At 39.5% G+C, this 21,384-nt stretch overlaps 1 protein-coding gene across 1 annotated transcript; it reads left to right on the plus strand.

The window, feature by feature from the left end:
- The first annotated feature begins 5,466 nt into the window (after positions 1-5,466).
- Positions 5,467-20,157, plus strand: Clec9a (C-type lectin domain containing 9A). Its single transcript, XM_051173081.1, has 6 exons — positions 5,467-5,557; positions 6,793-6,873; positions 10,591-10,737; positions 14,617-14,768; positions 18,825-18,943; positions 20,022-20,157. The coding sequence occupies exons 1-6, from the start codon at positions 5,467-5,469 to the stop codon at positions 20,155-20,157; spliced, it is 726 nt and encodes a 241-aa protein (XP_051029038.1).
- The last annotated feature ends 1,227 nt before the right edge of the window (positions 20,158-21,384 follow it).

Below are 21,384 nucleotides of genomic sequence, written 5' to 3' on the forward strand. Positions count from 1 at the left end.
TCCTTTCTCTGTATATCAAAAAGCAGCGTGTGAGCAATCACTAGCTGTTCAGTACTTCACTTTCCACTAACTTTCTTTTTATTTCCTATTCCTGATTTTCTTAGCATGCTGTATGTCATCCACTGCATCTTCAAATGGACACACATAAAATTAAAATTAGATCAAGGCATAGGGATAGTAGAAATAAACAGATGAAGTCTGTAAAATAGTTCAAATGGTATGACCCCTTGACAGAAGAGCAACCATGAAGCAAACCTTGTTCCTTCCTTCCTTCCTTCCTTCCTTCCTTCCTTCCTTCCTTCTTCCTTCTTCCTTCTTCCTTCCTTCTTTCTTTCTCCCTCCCTCTCTGACTTGTTTAATCTACATTCCAAGCAATTTGGAACTTTGCTAATTTCATCAATGAAGCCCATGTCTTCCCATGTGAAATCTTGTTTGTTCTCATCTCTAAATTTAAAATCTCTTCCATCCCATTTTAGGTACTGACACATTGGTTTTCTGTTCATGAATACCTAAGCATAAGACTTTATGGGGTCATGCCATAATCTATCTGTCTTTGAAGCTGGATCTCACCACGTAGCCTTATCTGTCCTAGAACTCACTTTGTAGACCTGGTGCCTTCCGATGCCTTCCAAATGGTGAGATTAAAGGCATGCTCCCAGCTAATAAAGCAATTTTGTATTTTGTTTAATGGCAATTTTCTCATACTCAAAATAGGATAAACCAAAATGTGTGTGTGTGTGTGTGTGTGTGCACTAAAATAAAGTAAAATGGGATAATATTACCTATCTCATATACCTCATCAAAAAATAAACTTCAGACTTTTATCTTATCTGTACAGTGAGCACACAGTTTCAATTATCTATACCATTTATATGCTTACTAGAAAATTTCAGGCTACTGATACCAAAAACTCCGTGATAATGATCCCCATGACTTTATTATTCATTGTCTGTGACCAGCACGAAGCATGTCCCTGCCTCAAGGGAAAAAGAAATGTGATTTTCATCCTGGGAGACAACGGTTGCCTTCCTTACTCAACAGTGGTCATTCTCTGTACAACACGGGGAAACTGGAGTTGGGAGAGACCCCACAGGGTCTGTAAAACCAGTAAGTGGCTTGTGACAAAGCAGTGTCCAGAAGGCAGAAGAAGCAGCAGAAGTGTTTTATCTGTCCTTTTCCTGATGCTCTATGTTTGGTGTTTGCTGAATAACTGAGAAGTATTTATAGGACCTGTGAGGAAGCACCTCTACCAGGATAAGAGGCAAAAGTTGGACTTTCTCCCCCCACAGCTTCCTTTGTTGAACTGGTGAGAAAATAGGATCATGAATACTGTTCGTCTTAGATGAGGACTTTGTGGAAATGGAACATGCCAGACGTGAAGGTAGACAGAACTCAGAAGGCTGAGTAGACAATGAAATCTGTTCTTTTACACACATTGCCTGTGACCCTGTTGTAAGCAGTCAGCTCCTAGTACCTTTCGATAAATAGTACTTTAGCACTTACTCCCTATGAGGTTTGGGGCAAATGGTTTAGTCTCTTTAACACTGTTTCCTGGCCTATGTAGTGAGCTGGTCCCCTCATCTAGAAGAGAACTGTGATGATCTTTGATATAATTATATGACTTATTGGTCAGAGCATCAAGCGTGTGATGCTCAAAAAAAAAAAGTGTTTCACAACTCTTCACAACTCTGTGCACTAACATGCAAATGTGCACTTTGGTTTATTTTAGACTGTTTGTAAGGGAATACAGTTCTGAGCTACACAACACAACAGAACTTCAGGCTCTTGATTGCAAATGTCTTGGTCTTGCAAGATAGAAAGCCTTGGCCTTTTCTCTTTTTCTCTGGAGCTGGGAATTCAGGGATGAACTTCTTGTATGTAACTTTCTAGTTGCAGAAATCGAGTGGGAACTAATAATTCAGAAACTATACAAACATCAACCCTATGCCTGGACTTTAGCGTTTTTCATCTCTTCAGCATGTGAAAGGACATATTTATTTATTTCTAATTTCATTTACTCTCCCTCCCTCCTCTCCCCTCCCCTCCCACAATGCCCCCACCAAACTAACCCCCATCTACTCCTCCCAGCAGGTAAGGGTTCACATGGGAAGTCCACAAATTATGTTGGGACAGAACCAACCCCTTCCCTCCTGTTCCCTTATAGGGAACAGGTTCCAACAAGCTAGCTCATGCATCAGGAATAGATCCTGGTCCTGCTGCCAGGGGCCCCTTAGATAACCCAAGCTTCACAACTGTCTCCCACATACAGCGGGCCTAGTTTGGTCCCATGGAGGCTCCGTAGCTATAGATCCAGAGTTCATGAGTTTCCATGAACTTGGTTCAGCTGTCTCTGTAGATTTCTCCATCATGATCTTGGAAAATTTCCAAGATTCCACAAGGATGTCTCCAGCTAAGACTCTTAGCAATAGTGGAGAGGATGCCCGAACTGGCCTACCCCTTTAATCAGATAGTCTAACTGTCATCATAGAGCCCTCATCCAGTAATTGATGAAACCAGACACAGAGATTCACAACCAAGCACCAGGCCAAGCTCCGGGAATTCAGCAGAAAAGAGAGAGGAGGGAATAGATGAACAAGGGAGGGAAAAGACATATTTGTGTATTACTACAACATATACAGGTTTAGAGGGTGTTATGATATGACCCATGAGGGACCATGGTGGATGGGAGCCAAGAGGCCCCACTATGAGTGAGAGACAGATGAGCCATGCAGACAGCTCTCACATGAAGAGTTTATTGGAAAGTGTTGTGGGGGAGGGGAGAGAAGGAGAGTGCAGAGTCTCCTCATAGGAAAAGGAGAGAGAGAGAGAGAGAGAGAGAGAGAGAGAGAGAGAGAGAAGATAGGCAGAGAGTTAGAGGGAGAGAGGGGGGGCACGGACTGGGGTGAGGGAGAGGAAGAAGAAGAGGGAGGGCAGGCAGGGTTCTGCCTTTTTAAAGGGAGGGGCATAGCACATGTGCACAGAGACCATACAGTAGGCCAGGCTACAGCCTGTATACTGAGCATGGCCACACGAGGTGACCTCTGCCAGGTCTCCAGGGGCCGGCCAGGTGTGTTCAGATGCTAACAGAGGCAACATATTTATAATGTCCTGCTAAACATACACAGAAGGTGAATCCAATCACACTGTATCTACAAAGCCTCTTCTCTTCTTCCTAGTAGCCGTGCCTAAAGCATATCGTGGAATGAAAAACTGCCCAGATCCTTCAGTCAGAGCATTCCATCATTCCCTTTCAAACACTCAGTATGAAAGTCGCTAAACGGGCTGACTTCTCTGAGTCCTAAGTAACAGCTATTCTTTCCTCCTGTTTCACAGAACTGTCGTGAGGAAGTAGCTAGTTCCTGTGATCGGGCTTTAAAATCCTTGTTAGGGGTTCGATGAATGATAAACACAAATATTATCTAAAACAAACAACGGCGGCAGCAGTGCAAGCAGCACATGGACCCTTTGTTCGGAGAAACCAAGGACTTGTAGAAATTTAGCAGCTGTGGGTCATCCTGGGAAACACTGCATCCACTCAGGCTTGGGTGTCAGTGCTGGCGAAATGGGAAGAGAAACTAGAAATGAGCAAGGCGCGGATGGAGCTCTGGTTCCCGGGATTAGTTGCGATATTATTTGCTGTTGTGGTTTCTTCCTCTTTTCTCATCCTGGTAGAACTTAGCATATGCAAAGGTTTATCTGGATTTCAGTCATTCTGTTTTCAAACCAGACACAGCCCAGGAAACGTTGGCAGAATGTGCTGGACATTTTTTCATTTGTCTCTAATGATTCCCGCTAGCTACCCCCTTGTGTCTCGGAAAGCTAAATTCAAACGAGTATATTTTCTGGGCAAACTCAGCCTCTGAGACATGCAGGAATGTCAGAAGTATAATTCAGATTCTCTATGCTTCTTGGGGTTGGTAAGGACTGATGTTCCTAGCCCTTGGCTCTAGTGAGGCAGACCCTAAAGGTCCAGTGTCTGCAATTCCTGTTTATCTCCCCTGCTTAGGCTTTCCTATCACCCTTTCCCCCAACTGTAACCCTATTAGTGAGTTCCCTTATGTTACCTCTTGACTGTGCCATTTGTGATGAAGAACTATTGATCAACTGAGACTCTAAAATAACAAAGAACATGCAATTTTGCAAGTAATATGGACTATAAATTACCAAGAAGTGACCTTTAGCCATAAGGACAAGTGGCCTAGAGATAAATGATGTCTAAGAGATCAAATTTCTCAGTACCAGTGCTGTAGTCACAGGATGTGATGAGAATGGCCACCTGTCCACTAAATAATTCATCCCTCCTCCAAGAGGAAAATTACCTCTGGATGCTGATGCCCAGGCAAACCCAAACTTCATGACCAATAAGAAGATGCAATGGATGGGGGAGGCTGTGATTCATATTACTTCTTGGTTATGGCTTTCAAGAAACAAGTGTGAAGATGGAGGTTTCTGTCTGGCCTGGTCCCACAGACACTTTGTCCCAAATAAACACAAAAACGACTTATTCATTGTAAACTGTTTGGCTGATGACTTAGGCTAGCTTTCAATTAATTATTAACCTATTTCTATTAAACCATGTATCGCCACCTGTAATCTGACATGTTACTTCTTTGGCATCACAGTGTCTCCCTTGGCTCCTCTCTGCATCCTCTCCCTAGAATTCTCCTTGTCTGGAAGCCCCATCCATACCCCCTGCCTGGCTACTGGCCAATCAGTGTTTTATTCATCAACCAATAAACGAAACATATGTACAGAAGGACATTTCCCCATCACAAGTGTGTGTTCGTAGGGCATTCCCCCATCACAAGTGTGGGTTTGTCACCTTCTCTTTCCCTTTCCCATGACTCCAATGAATAAATAACCCAGGTCTCTTTTGGGAGAAAACTCTCTGTCAACCCAATCCCTGGGGACAAACTATGAGGAACATGTAAACATTTACAGCACTGACTGGTATTTTGAAGTTTACCTATCTTAGCAGTCAATATTATCCTAACCAATAGACTGGTTAGAAATGAATTAAGTGATGAAATCCTTTCCATGTTTTCTTGTTTGAAAATCCAAAAGTTATGTGCAAGTTGGTTTGCCTAGATTGGGCTGTGTTCATCTTTGTTTCCTGACTCATTTTTGTGCTTCATATCCTATACTAGATAGAAGTTCATCCTGTATACCTCATCTTCAGCGTCTGCTACCATATGGGAATCAGAGCAATGGTACAAATTGACCATAGTCATTATGAGTTCATTCTCATTTCTTCCTTTATTGCGTTATGTTTAAATTCTAGCTTTAATAGTTCCACTTTCTGGATGATGATACCTCTACCCTGCACCTTAATCCCCAGTGCCTTTTACAGCTATGAAAGAGTAGTCAGTTCCATTTTTTTTTTGTACCAATGTACTCCTAATCATGAGAAGGGTTATTTCTGTCAGGCTCCTATGTAGGCTGCTTTACTCTCCAAGAACCTTCAGCATGCATGAGGAAGAAATTTACTGCTCTCTTCAGTGGGACAATCCACCCTCAGAGGACTCTCAGAAATGTCTGTCTGCTAGCAAATGTTCAGGTAATAAATTCAAAATGCTTAATAGAAAACTAGATATATTTTTTGTTCTGTTGGTGTTCCGTGATGAACCCAAGGTGTTTCTTATAATCCGAGGTAACCTCTTTATAGTATTCTAGCATGATTGACATAGTCACTGGCATGGATGAATAAGTAAAGGCGAAAAAGGGCACTGGGCTCGGGAAATATGATATATTCTCTCTCCCAAATTTGTAAAAAGGTCAAATAAATTATACAATTTTAATTATTTTAGTTTTTGCATAAAATGCTCAGCAAATTATCTGACAAACACTAAGAAATCAAGGAAAAAGTTGAAAAACTTGATTATGCTGAAGCAACTATGGTTTCATTATTTTATCCCTATTTCTACATCTTACAGTAATTTTTATTTTTATAACTTTACAGCACAAAATATTTTCAAATAGATAAGCGTTTATTCATTTCTAATCATTTCTTTGATGATTCATCAACTAGATGTCACAAGTAATAGCATACAATCAATAGTTGGGTGAGCTGTAAAAGTGTTTTATTATATTTTCCCAAGTAATTACATGGTTTTGTCTTTAGTACCAACTTGTTACAAATTCACTAATTGAGGCTGACTTTCACATGGCAGATCTCCACTGCCTTCAGAATCTCTTTTGTCACATACAGGGCCATTTTAAGGTTCCAGGGATGACCCACAGTCATCACAGGCAAGGCATTATCTGGCCTATCACAATATGTGAAGATACATTTTATTTTTCTTTGATTAGTGTGGATAACTTAGTAAGCCACATCACTCACTTTTCACTTTTAGTTGGAAATTTCTGTTCATTTTCTAAATTGCTTATTAAAATTAAATAGTTTAGTGAATCACGTTCAAGAGATTCTGAAAACAGATAAGAGAGTCTCGATGTTAAGAATTTAGGGTTGCCTAGGTGGCGTTATTGAGATTATTGAAAAAAAAATAGGTATATAGATAGGTAAGTACATAGATAGATGTAATCGCTTATTAAACTTTTGACATTGTATATTAGGGTCACAGAGATATAGTATAAAGTTTATTGAATTTGGTATTTTCCAGGTCAGATACATCCCAAGCTAAAAGTTTAATTTGAGAGAATTTAAGCAAAGATTCCTCTCCTCCTGTTAGAGTTTGAAATCTTCGTATTTCTCTGGTAGGAAGGGCCACTCCTTCCATGCATCCCAACATCTTTGACGGCTAAGTCTTGTCACTGTTCTGATCCTACGTTTAGGAACATGGTGCGCTGTGACGGCGATTTCCTGTGTGCTCTGTGTGGGATTATTAGCAACATCCATTTTCTTGGGCATCAAGTGTAAGTAAAACAGCGTATCTTCAAAATGACCTGTTTACATAAATGGGTGATGAATTGTTTATAGCTGTATTATTATGTAAAAAGTCCATATGTGTAAATGGGTGAAGATCAATTAAGAACTATTTAAGTGCCCATAAATCTGATAAAGGTACTTTGATTTATATTAAGAGGAAGTTCACAAAGTGAGACAGAAGAATCTGGTAAAATTAATCACCTAAAAGAATGTAATAAATTAATTTTAAAAATGGTCTGGAACCACTAGTAAGGATGTAGAGATGTTGTTATGTTGTTTCTCATTAAAGCAGAAGAGCAACATGGTAAATAAAGGACTCAGAGACAGATGTTGGGTTCGGGCTTCAAGCTGAAGATTAGAAAAGCAAAGCAGCTGGCCACTACTAGCTTTTACCTCTATTGATATTCAGACCAAAGGGGGCGATCTTCAAACTATTCTGGACTTCACTGCTCCCCAGATTCGCTCAGACAGCCAGGCTCTATTCAACATAGCTAGAGACTAACTCTCAGACTGAATGCCAGTTCTGAGTCCCTGCTCCTGTCTTATATACCTCCCTAGTGCTGGGATTAAAGGCGTGTGAATTTTTAGGACTAGATCAATTTGATAGTCAGTGTGGCCTTAAACTAACAGAGATCAATCTACCTCTTAACCCTGAGTCCTGGGATTAAAGGTGTGTATCACCACTGCTTGACTTCTATAGCTTCAGCATGAGTTTGCTTTCTAAATTGTCTGGCAAGCTTTAATAAATCACAAATAACATGTCACCACACAGAAGGTAAATGAACTATAGAGACATATAGTTTTCTAAAAATAATATGAAAATTAGATCATATATGCATATGTACTCTGTATATGTGTACACAGGGCTTCAACAAATATAGCCTGAATGTTAACCAGGACTGCTTTAGTGGTCATTTGCAAGGTGTATAGACTTACAATTTTCCCCTTTTGCATTTCTGGTTATAGCAAAAATATTTCCAGAGAGATCAATTTTCCTTGTGTCTTTTCTGTTCATTTTCATTTTTCAAACTCATCATTTAGGTACAATGTGTAGCATCATATAACCTTGTTTGGAAGAGTTAGAAGTATTTTGTTTCATTTCCTCAGGAAATGGAATTGTTCTGTCCTTATTGCTAACTTTTTTGCAAAATAATTACAATTCAAACACCAATAAAGATCAAGCATTTGCTTCCTATGTAGGATGAAACTCCAAGGAGAAGTCTCATTTCCCTTTCTCCTGTCTTATTATCATCTGATGCAGCCCATGCCACCCCGAGCTTAATAGGCAAAGCAGAAATGACTTGAAATCCAGTTTGCCCAGTAAAGTTCATCAGAATATTAAAATTATATATCAGCTTTCTAAAAAGAAGATTATTATATTTCAATCCCTATATGTACCAGTTTATTAATATAATAGAACAAGGAATGTTGGCTTTTTACTCCTAACACTAGGTAGTGCCCAAATCAAGAAAAGGAAAAAGGGAAGGGGAGAAATCCATTCTCTAAATAAGTGCAGAGTTCTTAGATCTAACATCTCATGGGTTATTAATAAAAGTAACAGCTGATGAGATGCACCTACTTCAGCATAAAAAAAGTGGCTGAACACATAAGGCAGAAGAGGGAAGTACTTGCGAACCAGATACCCAATGAAATAGTTGTACCTAGAGTCAGTAAAACTTTCAGAACCCCAAAAGACACCAAGCCATTCAGAGATAAAAAGGAAGAATGACATGACAACATATTTCTCCATAGAATTTAAGAATATAAAGCAAGCATAAAAACAGGGTTCAATATTATTAGCCATTAGGAAAAGCAAGCTAAAACCACAGTGAGACACACTACACACACCAGAAAGCAGAAACTACAAACCAGCGACATCACATGTTTGATGGGTCTCAGAAGCTCTAGCAGGACTGTACAGAGATACAGCTCTCAGAAGTACGGGGCAGTGGTGCTATCAGTGTTGATATCCTAGTTGTGATACTAAACTTCAGTTTTCAAGATAGTACCATGGGGTAGAAATTGGGCTAAGAGCTGACGGAATCTGTGGCTTCTTCTAGCTACATATGAAGCTTCGACTATATCAAAACAAAATTCATTATCTCGATTGCAGAGATGACTTATTACATGAATGTAGGCATGAAAATGAAGCCGATTCTATCATTCAATCGTAGAGATGTGAGGCAGCCTATTCGGTCTTTTATCTAGAATATGCGACCTAAAATAAAAAATGGCAGTGTGTCAAAAAAAAAAAAAAAAAAAGACTAAAAAATAAAATTCAGCTATGTAAATAAATCAAGCCAAATGTCAAACTATGAAGTGGTCATAGTAGCCTATAGCTTACCAAAATCAACCCTTGAAGCATGTGATATGCCAGCAAATATCTCTAGGCACAGGGCTGGTTGTTAACAGAGACTCACAGTACCAAAAACAACAGGCCTTAACATTTTAGTTTATTGAGAATTTTAAAAGAAATTTAGTTTTTTACATGATAAGAATACAACATAATGACACAGAAGTAAAGATATCGCTAGTAAAACCTCTTATTAGAAGGATCCTGGATAGAGCTAGGAGTAATGACCTAGGCCTGTATTCTTAGCAAATGGGAGGAGGAGAAAAGGGAGGAACAGAAGTGTAAGGTTATCCTTGGCTACATGATGAATCTGAGGCCAACATGGGGTAATGAGATGCTGTTGCAAGACAAAACAGAAAAAGGAAAAGGGGTGTTGTCTAGGGCCAGAGAGCAGGTACATTTCCCTGGCTCTCTTTTCACTATTTCACGACTTTCTGTTGGCTCAGGAATCACTGGTTTTTGCCCAGGATACGATGGTGTCAAGGAGCCCCAGAGTCTTTCTTGGAGATTTTTATGTTTTGCTGATCATAAAGACAGAATTTTGCTGAGACTAGGCAACCTGCCTCAGCATAAAGCCTCTCTCCTAAATTAGGGTCTCATTAAAACCAAGGGCAAATCATCTATCATGCTGTCATCACTAATCAATGCTGACAAGTTAGTCATATTCTGCTCCCCAAATTCTCAGACCCATAGTTACAAGCTGCACCATTAACCAGCTGGCATCGTGTCTTGTCTGAAGGTCATCGCCATGTGAATTTGAGATGCACTGCTCAGCTTGATTCCAGGCTTGATAAGTTAGTTATCACAGCACAAAAAAAGCAAAGCAAAGTACAGGAAAAGCAGCCAATGAGGCTTTGGTGTTTACAAAGGCTATAATCACACATTTCACAGACAAGAAAATACATCCAACTGTTTACATCTGTGAAGACAATTTTAATGTCAAACAGACAGCTGGAAATGCAGATAACTTTGAAACACTGAAAAACGGCATACATTTATAGAGGGTAACTTAGAAATACTGAATAATATTTAAATGTTCACAAACGTTTGATCTAGCAACTCATCTTAAAAATAGTTTACAAATGTGTAAAATGAGGCAAGACTGAGCTTTCCTTTATGTGTGTGGACTGCATGTGTGCTTCTGTCTGTCTGTGTGTGTGTGTGTGTGTGTGTGTGTGTGTGTGTGTGATTTGTAATACTTGATCCTTGAATAATTTTAATCTTAAACAAAAACCCAAAGCCAGGCAAATCATGCCCCCATCCTCACTGATAGTTTTCTTTGATCCTTGTTAGGGGATTACTTTATTGTAAAATGTCAGTGTTTTATGAGGAATGTACACCATTGTCACAGTCTTCCAGGTGTCCTCTCTTGCAATGAATCAGCAGGAAAGACTCATTCAACAGGACAGACAATTGATCAACCTCACACAGTGGCAGAGAAACTACACCCTGCAGATGAAAAACTGCCAAACCTTGCAACAAAGACCTCCCCGTTCAGGTAATTAATAAAGGATCGGTATGGTTCTGCATTGATTGTCATATAGGCTAGGGTAGCCAGAACTCATCATGGCTGGTTTCCAACTTGTGGTGACTCTCTTCCTTCAGCCTCCTAAGTGCTAGGATCCCAGTCATGAGGCATCATGCCCAGCTAAGAATAGGTGATCTCAGTGGAGACCCAAATGCATACAGTATCTATGCAAAAGAAACAATTTTGTGTAGCCTGTTCTTTATGGATTCCTAGGGTCTGGACTGAGTGCCGAGACAGATGTGAAAGGTGGAAAATAGTGATGACATGGAAAAAGAAGAGGTCCTTTCCCAGGAATCTGGTTATAACTCTCATCCACAGGGAAACGAGATTCCCAAGCCATTAACTACCACCTTTCTCCTTTCAGCTGGAAACCTGTAATTTTCTAGGAACTAGATAGAAATCTTAAAGGGAAAGGACGGGAACTGAACTCCTGTGCAGCCTTAGTGTCCTGGGTTTTACCTTATCAGATTGTAATTCCACCCAAGGCGTCCCCAGAGCTACCTGATGTTTTCACATAGCAAAATGCAAGGATTTCTTACAAACAGTTTGCGCTGTAATCCTAGAGCCAGCAGAACTGCACACAGGCCTAATGAGAAGGCAATTGCTGGTGGCTCTCTTTGAGGAGCCCACACCCATACTTGGGTCTTAGTTTCGACAGCTTAACCTTAGGGAAAGTGCTTTTGGGTGGCTTTTACTTTTTTCTCAGTGCTTTTCTTTAGCCTAACCCTCATGCTTATTTTAGTCTGTGTTAAAATATCTTTCATAATCTCCTCTGTCTCAAACTGTCCTTTTCTGTGCCCCACAAATCCCAGTTTTTCCAGAGTTCCTGTCTCTGAAAGATTATCTGAATGCTTTAGGTTGCTGAGAGTCACAGCCCTGAGCTTTCTTTGGCCCTCTGCAGCTGCCAAGAATGATGTAACTTTTGTTGCTCTACAGTTGGTTCAGCTTCATCTACATCTCCTTAAAAGTTCAGCTACAAATCTTACAGCAAGATCAAGTGGAATGTGTGTGATCCCTAAGCTTGGCTTTAAAAATCAACAATGTGTTTCACTCAGACACTCAAATCGAGGCCTATTTTCAATTCTAGCTTCAAATGTCCCAAATGTCTGCTTTAGACTCAATTATAGATAGCTAAGCATAAAAATTTGCTGTTGTAAAGACTGGCTTTTAGAATTCAGCAACTGAAGGCTACGGGGGTGGGGTGGGGGAGGGGGGAGGTTGAATAGATGGTGAGCTAATCATTCAATGGACTTTTTATCTGAGGGAGTAAAACTTAATTTTTGGGGCCAGTGCCAAAAGAACACACACACACACACACACACACACACACACACACACACACACACTCACATCTTCAGGATCTCTCTATTGTTTTATTTCTTTCATCTTTTCTGATGTATCCCTCCTATCTCTCTCCTGATGTCTTCCTTCCATCTAACTTTATTTTTTCCCCTTATGGATTATCTACCCCAGCAAAATCTTTCAAGTAATGTAAAGATTGCAATGTGGTTACATTCTACTTTTCAAGTTAATGATTACAATATATACAAATAAAAAAACAGCAAGGTTCTCATTTTCCTTACACGATTAAGCATTTTACATATTACAGGTAAAAAATATTTTGAAGGGCCCACATACATTCATCTAAGCAACTTACTCGATTAATGAAGTGTAAGCAAGCAAGTATTTTCCTCCTATAGTTCTTACACTTCCTGGCTGCATGACATCTCCCATCATTATGCAGTTACAAAAAAAAAAATCAATCATTTTATTATTTATCTCAAAAGGTAGTCTTATAAAAATCTTTAAACTACCACAAATTTAAATCTTTATGTATAAAAATCAGTCATCTTTAAATCCTCAGGGTGTATACCCACTCATCAACAGTTTTTTAAATTAAATCATATCATAAAGCTGAGGGCAGCAATGGGTACAAGGAATTAATCATCCTCTTTGATCAACCAACCCATCCTAACAAGAAAGCAATAGCCAGGCTGCCATCGTTTTCATTTCTTGACCTCAATGAGTCCCTGGCTCATTAAAAGTGAGCCTTTCTAAACTTTAAATTTTTCCCCAAGATTTTCTATTTCAACCCATTAACAAAAGTGCATTAACCTACCCATACTAATAATTCTACGTATCTACATTTTTTCTAAGTGTGGTGATTGAATCATTAATCTGTTCTAATAGCAATGCTTGGAAAAGTCAATCACTATTACTTTAAGTACCAGTAACACTGCACAGTGAGTGGCTAGAAGCCTTCTTAAAGTTTTTACAAAATGGGAGATTATGAGCTATGCTTAATAACAACAGCATGAGGTCCTCAGGACATGTAGTCCTTAGGGCTCTGTCTCTCCAACACTTCCCGCTCCGCTCCCCAGCAGTGTCCCGTGAGTTCCAAGTGTTTTCTGTTCCTCTTGCAGGGCTCCTGGGGAAAATTGACTTTGAAAATCAGAGTATCATAAAACTATTATAACATGAAAGGCTCACTTCTAAAAATTTATAGCGCTAATTCACTTTTATCTCATGACTATTTTAAGCCTAAAAATTTTATTACCACCTGTTAAATAGTTCATGGTGACTTAATAATTATTTAGGAAGTTAAATTGCTGCTAGAAGGTACCATTTGAATTTTGAATTAATGTGAAAAAAAAAACTATCATTGTTTTCTTTAGAAAACAAGATTTGCTTTTTAAGTGTATGCATGCGTGTGGGAAAGTATCTGTGTGGGGTATGAACAAGTGAGTGCAATGCCAGAGGAGGCCAAAGCATCAGATCCCCTGCAGCTGGATTTACACATAGCTGGGAGCCATCTACCTTAGGTGTTGGGAACCTAAATTGGATCCTTTGCAAGAACGGTACGTGTTTTGAAGTGCCGAGTCACCACTACAGTCTTCATAGTTCCTTCTAATTGGACATTTAATTCAAAGAATTGTTGGCAGAGTCACCCAGTGTCAGGAGTGTTCTTAAATATATCAGGTTATTATAAGCATGAGTCAGTCCCTGCTCTGAACCATCAACACTGACTACAATGATAACCTAGTTTGGAGATCTGCTAATCCATCTTGTTCTCCAACTTTCCAAGCACCATTTCAACGCTAACAACCCCCATCCCACCCCCTTCCCCCCACCCTGCCCATGGCTATCATAGCACTCAGCATGCTGATTAGCACTGATTCCAACACACAGGCTACTGAAAAGCCACAAAGGACTCAATATTCCATCTTGGAAACCACGTGTGAAGGGTTTCTCACCTCACATGAGTGCTACTCTCTAATAACCAGACTTCCATGTCACCCTTTATAAGATTCTGCTAGAACCTCTCACCAAATCTATGCTGCTTAGTTCCTCTGTGTGCAGGTCACTGGTTATCTTTTGTGAGTGTATTGTTTATAACACATGTTCCTTATACAACACATTGAATATTGAAGCCTAGGTTTTAGTTATAGTGAAGCCCTAAGACATGCTTCTTTATATGCCCTGTACACACCTACTTGTTTCCAAACCACACTTTTCATATATTAACTGATTTCTCTCTTGTACATGAAATTTTTTTCTTTCTTAAGTCTCAGAATTAAAACATCAACTCAAGGCTTACTTCTCGTCCTGGCCAATGGCTCAGTGGTGGAAAATAGACCAGTTTAGATGAAGTTATCTCCACGCTGATCTTTAACTGAAACTAATTATCAGAGAGCTATTTCAGGTATAAATTATATAACTGATGTTGTGCCCAGCCTCAGAGAAGCTGGCTTGGTTGGTGTTGCATCATGAGCTTCATTTGGTTATCTTGAGGGAGTCAGTTTTCCAGTTTCATGCACTGACAATTAAGGAAATGTTTGTGTTTTGAAGGTAGTAACTGCAGCCCTTGTCCACACAACTGGATTCAGCATGGAAAAAGTTGTTACTATTTCTTTCAACTCTGGAAAATGTGGAACGACAGTAAGGAGAATTGTTTAAAGGAGGGCGCCAGTCTCCTTCAAATAGACAGCAAAGAGGAAATGGTAAAGACTCTTCTATGATCTGTGTCATTCTGCAAACACCATGCTATGCATTAAAATGAAGTACAGATTCTCATAAGATAGGATTCCTTAATTTTCCATAGCAGTGGTATATTTGCAATATCCAAAAGTAAAGAGACAATGTAGAGATTCATATAGTTTACTTTCCCTTCAGTTAGAGAAGTGAAAACGAGTTTGGTTTTCCAGAAGTTGAGGAATACAGGTATTTTATGCACAGACAGTGTGTACATATACATCCCAGCTGTAGATTTTTTTAAATGCATTATGTTCAGTGCTACAGGGAACAGAATAATCATAATTCTCAGAGAGAAACAGAAGTATGAAAACTGAAGTCCCACTCTGCATGTGATGACTCATGCATGTAATTCCAGTACATGGAAGGGTGAGACGGGAGGAGTTCGAGTTTAAGGCCTGTGTATCAACTATGACTCAAAAACAACAAAAGTTACAAGGAAAAAAACCTGAAGTGATGTCATGAAAAGAACTGGCTTGTAAGATTGAGCACTGGATAAGTGAAATGTTAAGCTTATTAGCCTATCTTACTAGGATCTTGATAAATAAGCAATGCAATGTCTGCTGAAGCCATTCCACCCTTAAATAGAATATCTGACGTAGAATTCTCAGATGTTTCTCATCCTAATAAAAATGTTCAATAGCTGAAGTTCAGTTTTTTAAGAACAATGGGAAGTGTTAAAAAAAATACACAGTAAATAAAGAAGATTTAAACTACATTACAATTATATAAAAATAATTACCCTCTGATGGGAGATGTCATTCTGTATATGTTTCTCATACTGGTTAATAATAAAGCACTGTTGGCCAATAGGAAAGGAAGATAGGAGGGACTAGGAGACAAGGAAGGAAATAGGAAGTAGTAAGGAGGAGTCAAGATGGAGAGTCTGGAGAGAGCTGGACGCCAGCCGCCTCCCGGTAAGAGAAGGCCATGTGAAGATACATAGAAATGGGTTAATAATTAAAGGCAAAGCTAGCCGATAAGTAACAAGTAACCGGGCCAACAGTATTGTATCAAATACAGAGTCTCTGTGTGTTATTTGGGGCTGGTGGCGCAGCGGCAGGACAATACCAGGCGGCGGGCAGAAAAATCATACTCTTACAAATGGCGCCCAACGTGGCTAATAAGAACTTCCACTTAAAATTTAACAAAACCTTAAAAACAGGTTTTACAAACAAAAGAACAGAGACAAGCAAGGTTTCTTGGTAGCAGCATTTTTCTCAGTTAAACTCTGCTTTGCTAGAGACAAACAGACATGCTTTCTGGGTGGCAGCGCAGACCAAGGCGGTGAGCACAGCTTTCTTTGCTGGCGGTAAAGGTACCCACTGCCCTCTTTGATAAACCGCGGCTGACACGGCTATGACTTTCATTTTAGCAATGTTGTTGTTTACCAGATAAAAGACTTGTGGCCAGACAAAGATAAAGATTTACAGTAAAGACAGATTCATATTAAGAAAAACCTCTAAAGGTTTACAGTGTGTTTTAAAATATACGTAGACATGAAAAGAAAAATGGTTTTAAATAGACAAAGAGGAACTGGGTGTTGTAACACACGCCTTTAATCCCAGCACTCAGGAGACAGAGGCAAGCTGATCTCTGTGATTTGCAAAGTAAACCTGGTATGCAGAGTAAATTCCAGGACAGATAAGAGTTACACAGTGAAACCCTATGTCAAAAAATAAAAAATAAAAGTAAAATAAACAGAGTAATAATAAAGCCACGTAAAGATGAAAAACTCAGAGAGAATCTGGTTACTGTATGCTATTGTGTTGTCTCTACATTGTTTGACTGCTGAGAAAATAACAACAACTGATAAAGGAAATGATGCTGGATTAATTCAATTTATATATTTTAAAAATGCTTTGACTCAAACATTTAAGTTCAAGGACAAGTTACTGGGGAAAAGGATTTCTATTTTTGTTTCCACAGAAAATGAAAAGCTGTGGATTCCTTTCAGACTAATGTGGTTTGATCAAGCCAGGCCCCCTGAAACAGAGTCGCTGGTGATCCAACATTCAACATTCAAGGCAGCCTTGCAGACTACAGCCAGGATTTCTGCATCTTCTTAAGATCCCCATGACAGCGCCCCCTGTCAGCAGGAAGTAGTTTGGAAAGAACGACGCCCAAATTCCCAAACATTGTTTATAAATGTTTGTTTTCATGTAAATGGACTTGGTTATAAATGGGTAATGATCACAGCCAATTATTTTTAAAGGTAAAAAGGGAATTATGGTATTGATATGATGACTTTGTTTTGGAATGGATTTTCATTTATTGATACAATTTAATGTCAATTTTGTGAGATGTGTATTTCTCCTCTTGTTTAGGTATTGTGTTTATATAGAAATATAATGTAGTACAGATTATAGATAATTACCTATGATAGTCAAAGCTTAGAGTTAAGTTAGTTAGGTTTTTCAAGATACACAGAGATGTATTTGAGATAGATAGAAATTCTTCAAACCTTTCAAAGACCTACAGAATATGGCATTTAAAGTGGTTTAGGGTTTTTGTGACAGAGAGACATAATTGCTCTTGGTAATACCACCTGCACCAGAAAGGAAGATGGACATCGAAGAAATGCATTATGAAGTTTGCTTCCAATATGGCAAGACTAGCCATTTGGACAAGATACTGCTCTTGTCTGGACTGTTTGACTTTGTGCTATATAAACTGGACATGCAGGGCCCACAGAAAAGTGACTGCTGATTCACGATGGACATTGCTACAGAGTTCCTGCTTCATGGAAGAGTCTGCGAGACAGTATGTAGGACACAGAGAAAAGTGACTGATAAACTGCCAATACAAGAAGACAGTTTAAAGTTTCCTGCATTGCTGAAGAGTCTGCCAGACACACTATGGCCTATGGGCTGAAGATGGAAGATTACAAAAGAACTTTGGGTGACCAGGCAGTGAGTTGTCTCTGTCATTTCTAGAGTTTATACTATCCTTCTGTGGTCTTTGAGGGACTTGAAGACAGAGAGTTATGGTTACAGTTTTCCTTAGTATTAAAGATAAGTTACTTAGACTTTAGACACACAAATATATGATAGATGATGGAATATTTTCTTCAAATCTTGCTAAATGTTAATGGACTAAATAGTGTTAACTGTGATTCTTATTTGATAACTGTTATGTGATATATTTTGCTATGTTAAGGTTAAAACCCTTCTTTTTATTTAGACAGAAAAGAGGAGATGATGGGAGATGTCATTCTGTATATGTTTCTCATACTGGTTAATAATAAAGCACTGTTGGCCAATAGGAAAGGAAGATAGGAGGGACTAGGAGACAAGGAAGGAAATAGGAAGTAGTAAGGAGGAGTCAAGATGGAGAGTCTGGAGAGAGCTGGACGCCAGCCGCCTCCCGGTAAGAGAAGGCCATGTGAAGATACATAGAAATGGGTTAATAATTAAAGGCAAAGCTAGCCGATAAGTAACAAGTAACCGGGCCAACAGTATTGTATCAAATACAGAGTCTCTGTGTGTTATTTGGGGCTGGTGGCGCAGCGGCAGGACAATACCAGGCGGCGGGCAGAAAAATCATACTCTTACAACCCTCTCCAAAAATTTGATGACAAAATAAAACACACTTCATCTAACAAAATGTGTTCACAGTGAGTTGGGGCTGGAATCTCCAAAGCTGCACGCTAAGGGAGAAATTGACTCACATGGTGAACGAAGGAAGTGAAATTTTTACTTTTGATTATAAAGGGTTAATATTAAGACTTGCTTTGCTTTGACACATACTATCTGCCAGACTCAGAATCTATGAAAACTTGAATTCCAGATGCACATATTTTCATGGTATTTAACACACCATATTGACTATACAACAGAAGAATTGTGTTTGTGTGTGTGTGTGTGTTCCCACTTCACTTTAATATCTACTATTTTTTCCCCCAACACTCAAGTTCTCATTGATTTCTGGTTTGGCAAAAATCGTGCTTTATATTGCACAGTAATTTGGGATTTGTATTTACTTTTCTGAATTTATAGTTTGTGTCTTGTTTTTTTTTTTAATAGGATTTTATGATCCCCAGCCTGTGGAATCTCAAAGAAAAGGAGTACTGGGTGGGAGTGTATCAAGATGAACTCAGCCGATCTTGGTTCTGGCTAGATGGTTCCTCTCCTCTCTCTGACTTGTAAGTGTATGAAGGAGACATGACAGGGAAACTAGGAATGTGAAGAAGTTTTAAATGTTTACTTTGTACCTTGTATTTCTTCTAGAAGGCACAGAATCATGACACTTTAAGAGGATACTGATTAGAATTATAACTGATATACTTAAGACTTGGCTTTGTTGTTTCTATTGATGAGATGAAACACTGAAAATACCATAACCAAAAAGCAAAGTTGGGGAGGAAAGAATTACTTTAGCTTACACTTCCGTATCACTGTTCGTCATGGAAGGAAATCAGGACAGGAACACAAACAGGGCAGGGACCTAGAGGAAGGAGCTGATGCAGAAGTCATGAGGGGTGCTGCTTACTGGCTTGCTCCTCATGGCTTGCTCAGCCTGCTTTCTTATGGAATCCAGGACCACCAGCCCAGAAATGACACCATCCACAATAGACTAAACCTCCACCATCAATTCCTAACTAAGAAATGCCTTACATTTCTTGCCTACAACTGGACCTTATGGAGATATTTTCTTTATCAATATTCTGTCCTCTCAGATGACTTTAGCATTTGTGTCAAGTTGACATAAAACTATTCAACACAGCTTCTAAATCTTATCCATCAGTTCCCCTATCACCATCTTCTAGAAAATTCTTGTCATAATTCAAGTGCCTAAATGAGTAATCAAGTGTTAAGAACATTCGTTATATAACAATGCTGAGAGAGCCTTCTGGTCAAGAGACTATAATGACTACTGAGCAATTTCTATATTGAACTTTCCAGATGGTAATGGAGATTGGTAGACATAATCAGGTGCCTTAGTATTTTGAGAACTGAGTCAAGAGAACCACACTAGCTAGAACCTACCTTTATGTAAATGGCTTGGGTTTCTTTATAAGCTGTTTGTTCAAATTATATCAATGCATTTTTATTAAAACTGAATAGCTGTTATTTGAAGGAAGATAAAACCACCATAAAAGAATGCCACATCCAAGCAAATTAAAAATAAATCCAACAGTATCTCTGGAGTATTTCCTTGTCAAATACCAGTGTTACCTTCAAATGTAAACTCTAACCTGGGAATCTAACTTGCTTTTTCAGATTGCCAACAACACAGAAACAGTTATCTGCCAGCCAGATCTGTGGATACATCAAAGACAAATCCCTCTTCTCAGATAACTGCAGCAGATGGAAATATTTTATTTGTGAGAAAAATGCACTTGGATCCTGCATCTGAAAGATACAGCCCAGAGCCATCTCCGTTGCACGAAGGTTTGGGAGAGAGAGGTCAAACAGCAAATGATGTGTGGACCAATAAGGCAAAATTGCTTTTAAATTTGTCTTGGCAATACTCTTGAATGTTTTGCAGATTTCAACTGACCTTGTCCTATAGTATACCAAGAAGAAAATTGATTTAGGACTACAGAAGACCTAGCTCATTGAGAACAAAGAAGAGAAAATCATTTCCTGATTGTTTGGAAGTCCAAAGTGACTATCCATATGACAAAGAAATCTAGTCATCATTGGCAGAGTTTGTACAGTAATTCCTGATTTTTTAAAAAATAAACTTACCACTATACTTAACAACTGATAGATTTTTCTTCAGCTCAGCTTCCAGGAATTATATATTGTATGCTCACACCTAGAAAGAAGGCAGAATGATTTCCAAACTGTAGTGTTACCACCAGCCATTTCTGGGGTCCCTTGGCGCTAGATAGAAATGAGCAGGATGGGGGACCTCAGAGGTAATTCCTCTGAGGGCCAAGGCCTAGGGGTGGACCTAACAGATATAAAGGCCTGAGGTTCCTAACCCTTGGAGCTTGGGGTCTATTACTCTAGGATCTGCCTGTGCAGGCTGGAGGCTTATTTCTCTGGGATTTAATTACCCATGGCCTCAGCTCTTGACAGCTTTTGAAGTCCTTGACCTTCAGCAGAAGCAGCAGATAGCAGTCAGTGGCAGCAGGCTGCTCTCACTGGTGTTACGGTTCTTGGATGGCTGTTCCCTGAGCCCATTGTTTATCTTCTCTGCTGTCTATACTCAGCCTTGCTTTTCTGCCTTTTCTCCTGTAATCTGGATGTCCACATTCCTCTGTGTCTCTCTGCTTCCGCTTGCTATCCTTTCTGCCATGGCCACTTTCCAGAATTCTTCAGCTGTTCCCATGTCCATCTCTACTGCTCTAGTGATGGTGACAGCTGTCACCATCACAGCAGTAGCCGCTTCTGCCTTTGCTACCACCTTGTGCTTCTGCAACTTCCCTTGTGTTGCCAGCTCAGCCCACTCTTCTAATGATAAAGAGCAAAGGAGGAAAGAAAGGACCATTCAGGGAGTCTTTTACTGGCCCTAGTGTTGCAAGATCAGGAGTGTCAGAGGAGGGGTCTGCCGGCTGACTCTAAAACTAAACCAAACAACTCAATTAACAGACAAGAAGAGGGTGTGATGGTCTGTGTCAGTCATGCAGCCCCT

This window comes from Phodopus roborovskii, unplaced genomic scaffold (genome assembly GCF_943737965.1).
Source record: "Phodopus roborovskii unplaced genomic scaffold, PHOROB, whole genome shotgun sequence".
Taxonomy (NCBI): Eukaryota; Metazoa; Chordata; class Mammalia; order Rodentia; family Cricetidae; genus Phodopus; species Phodopus roborovskii.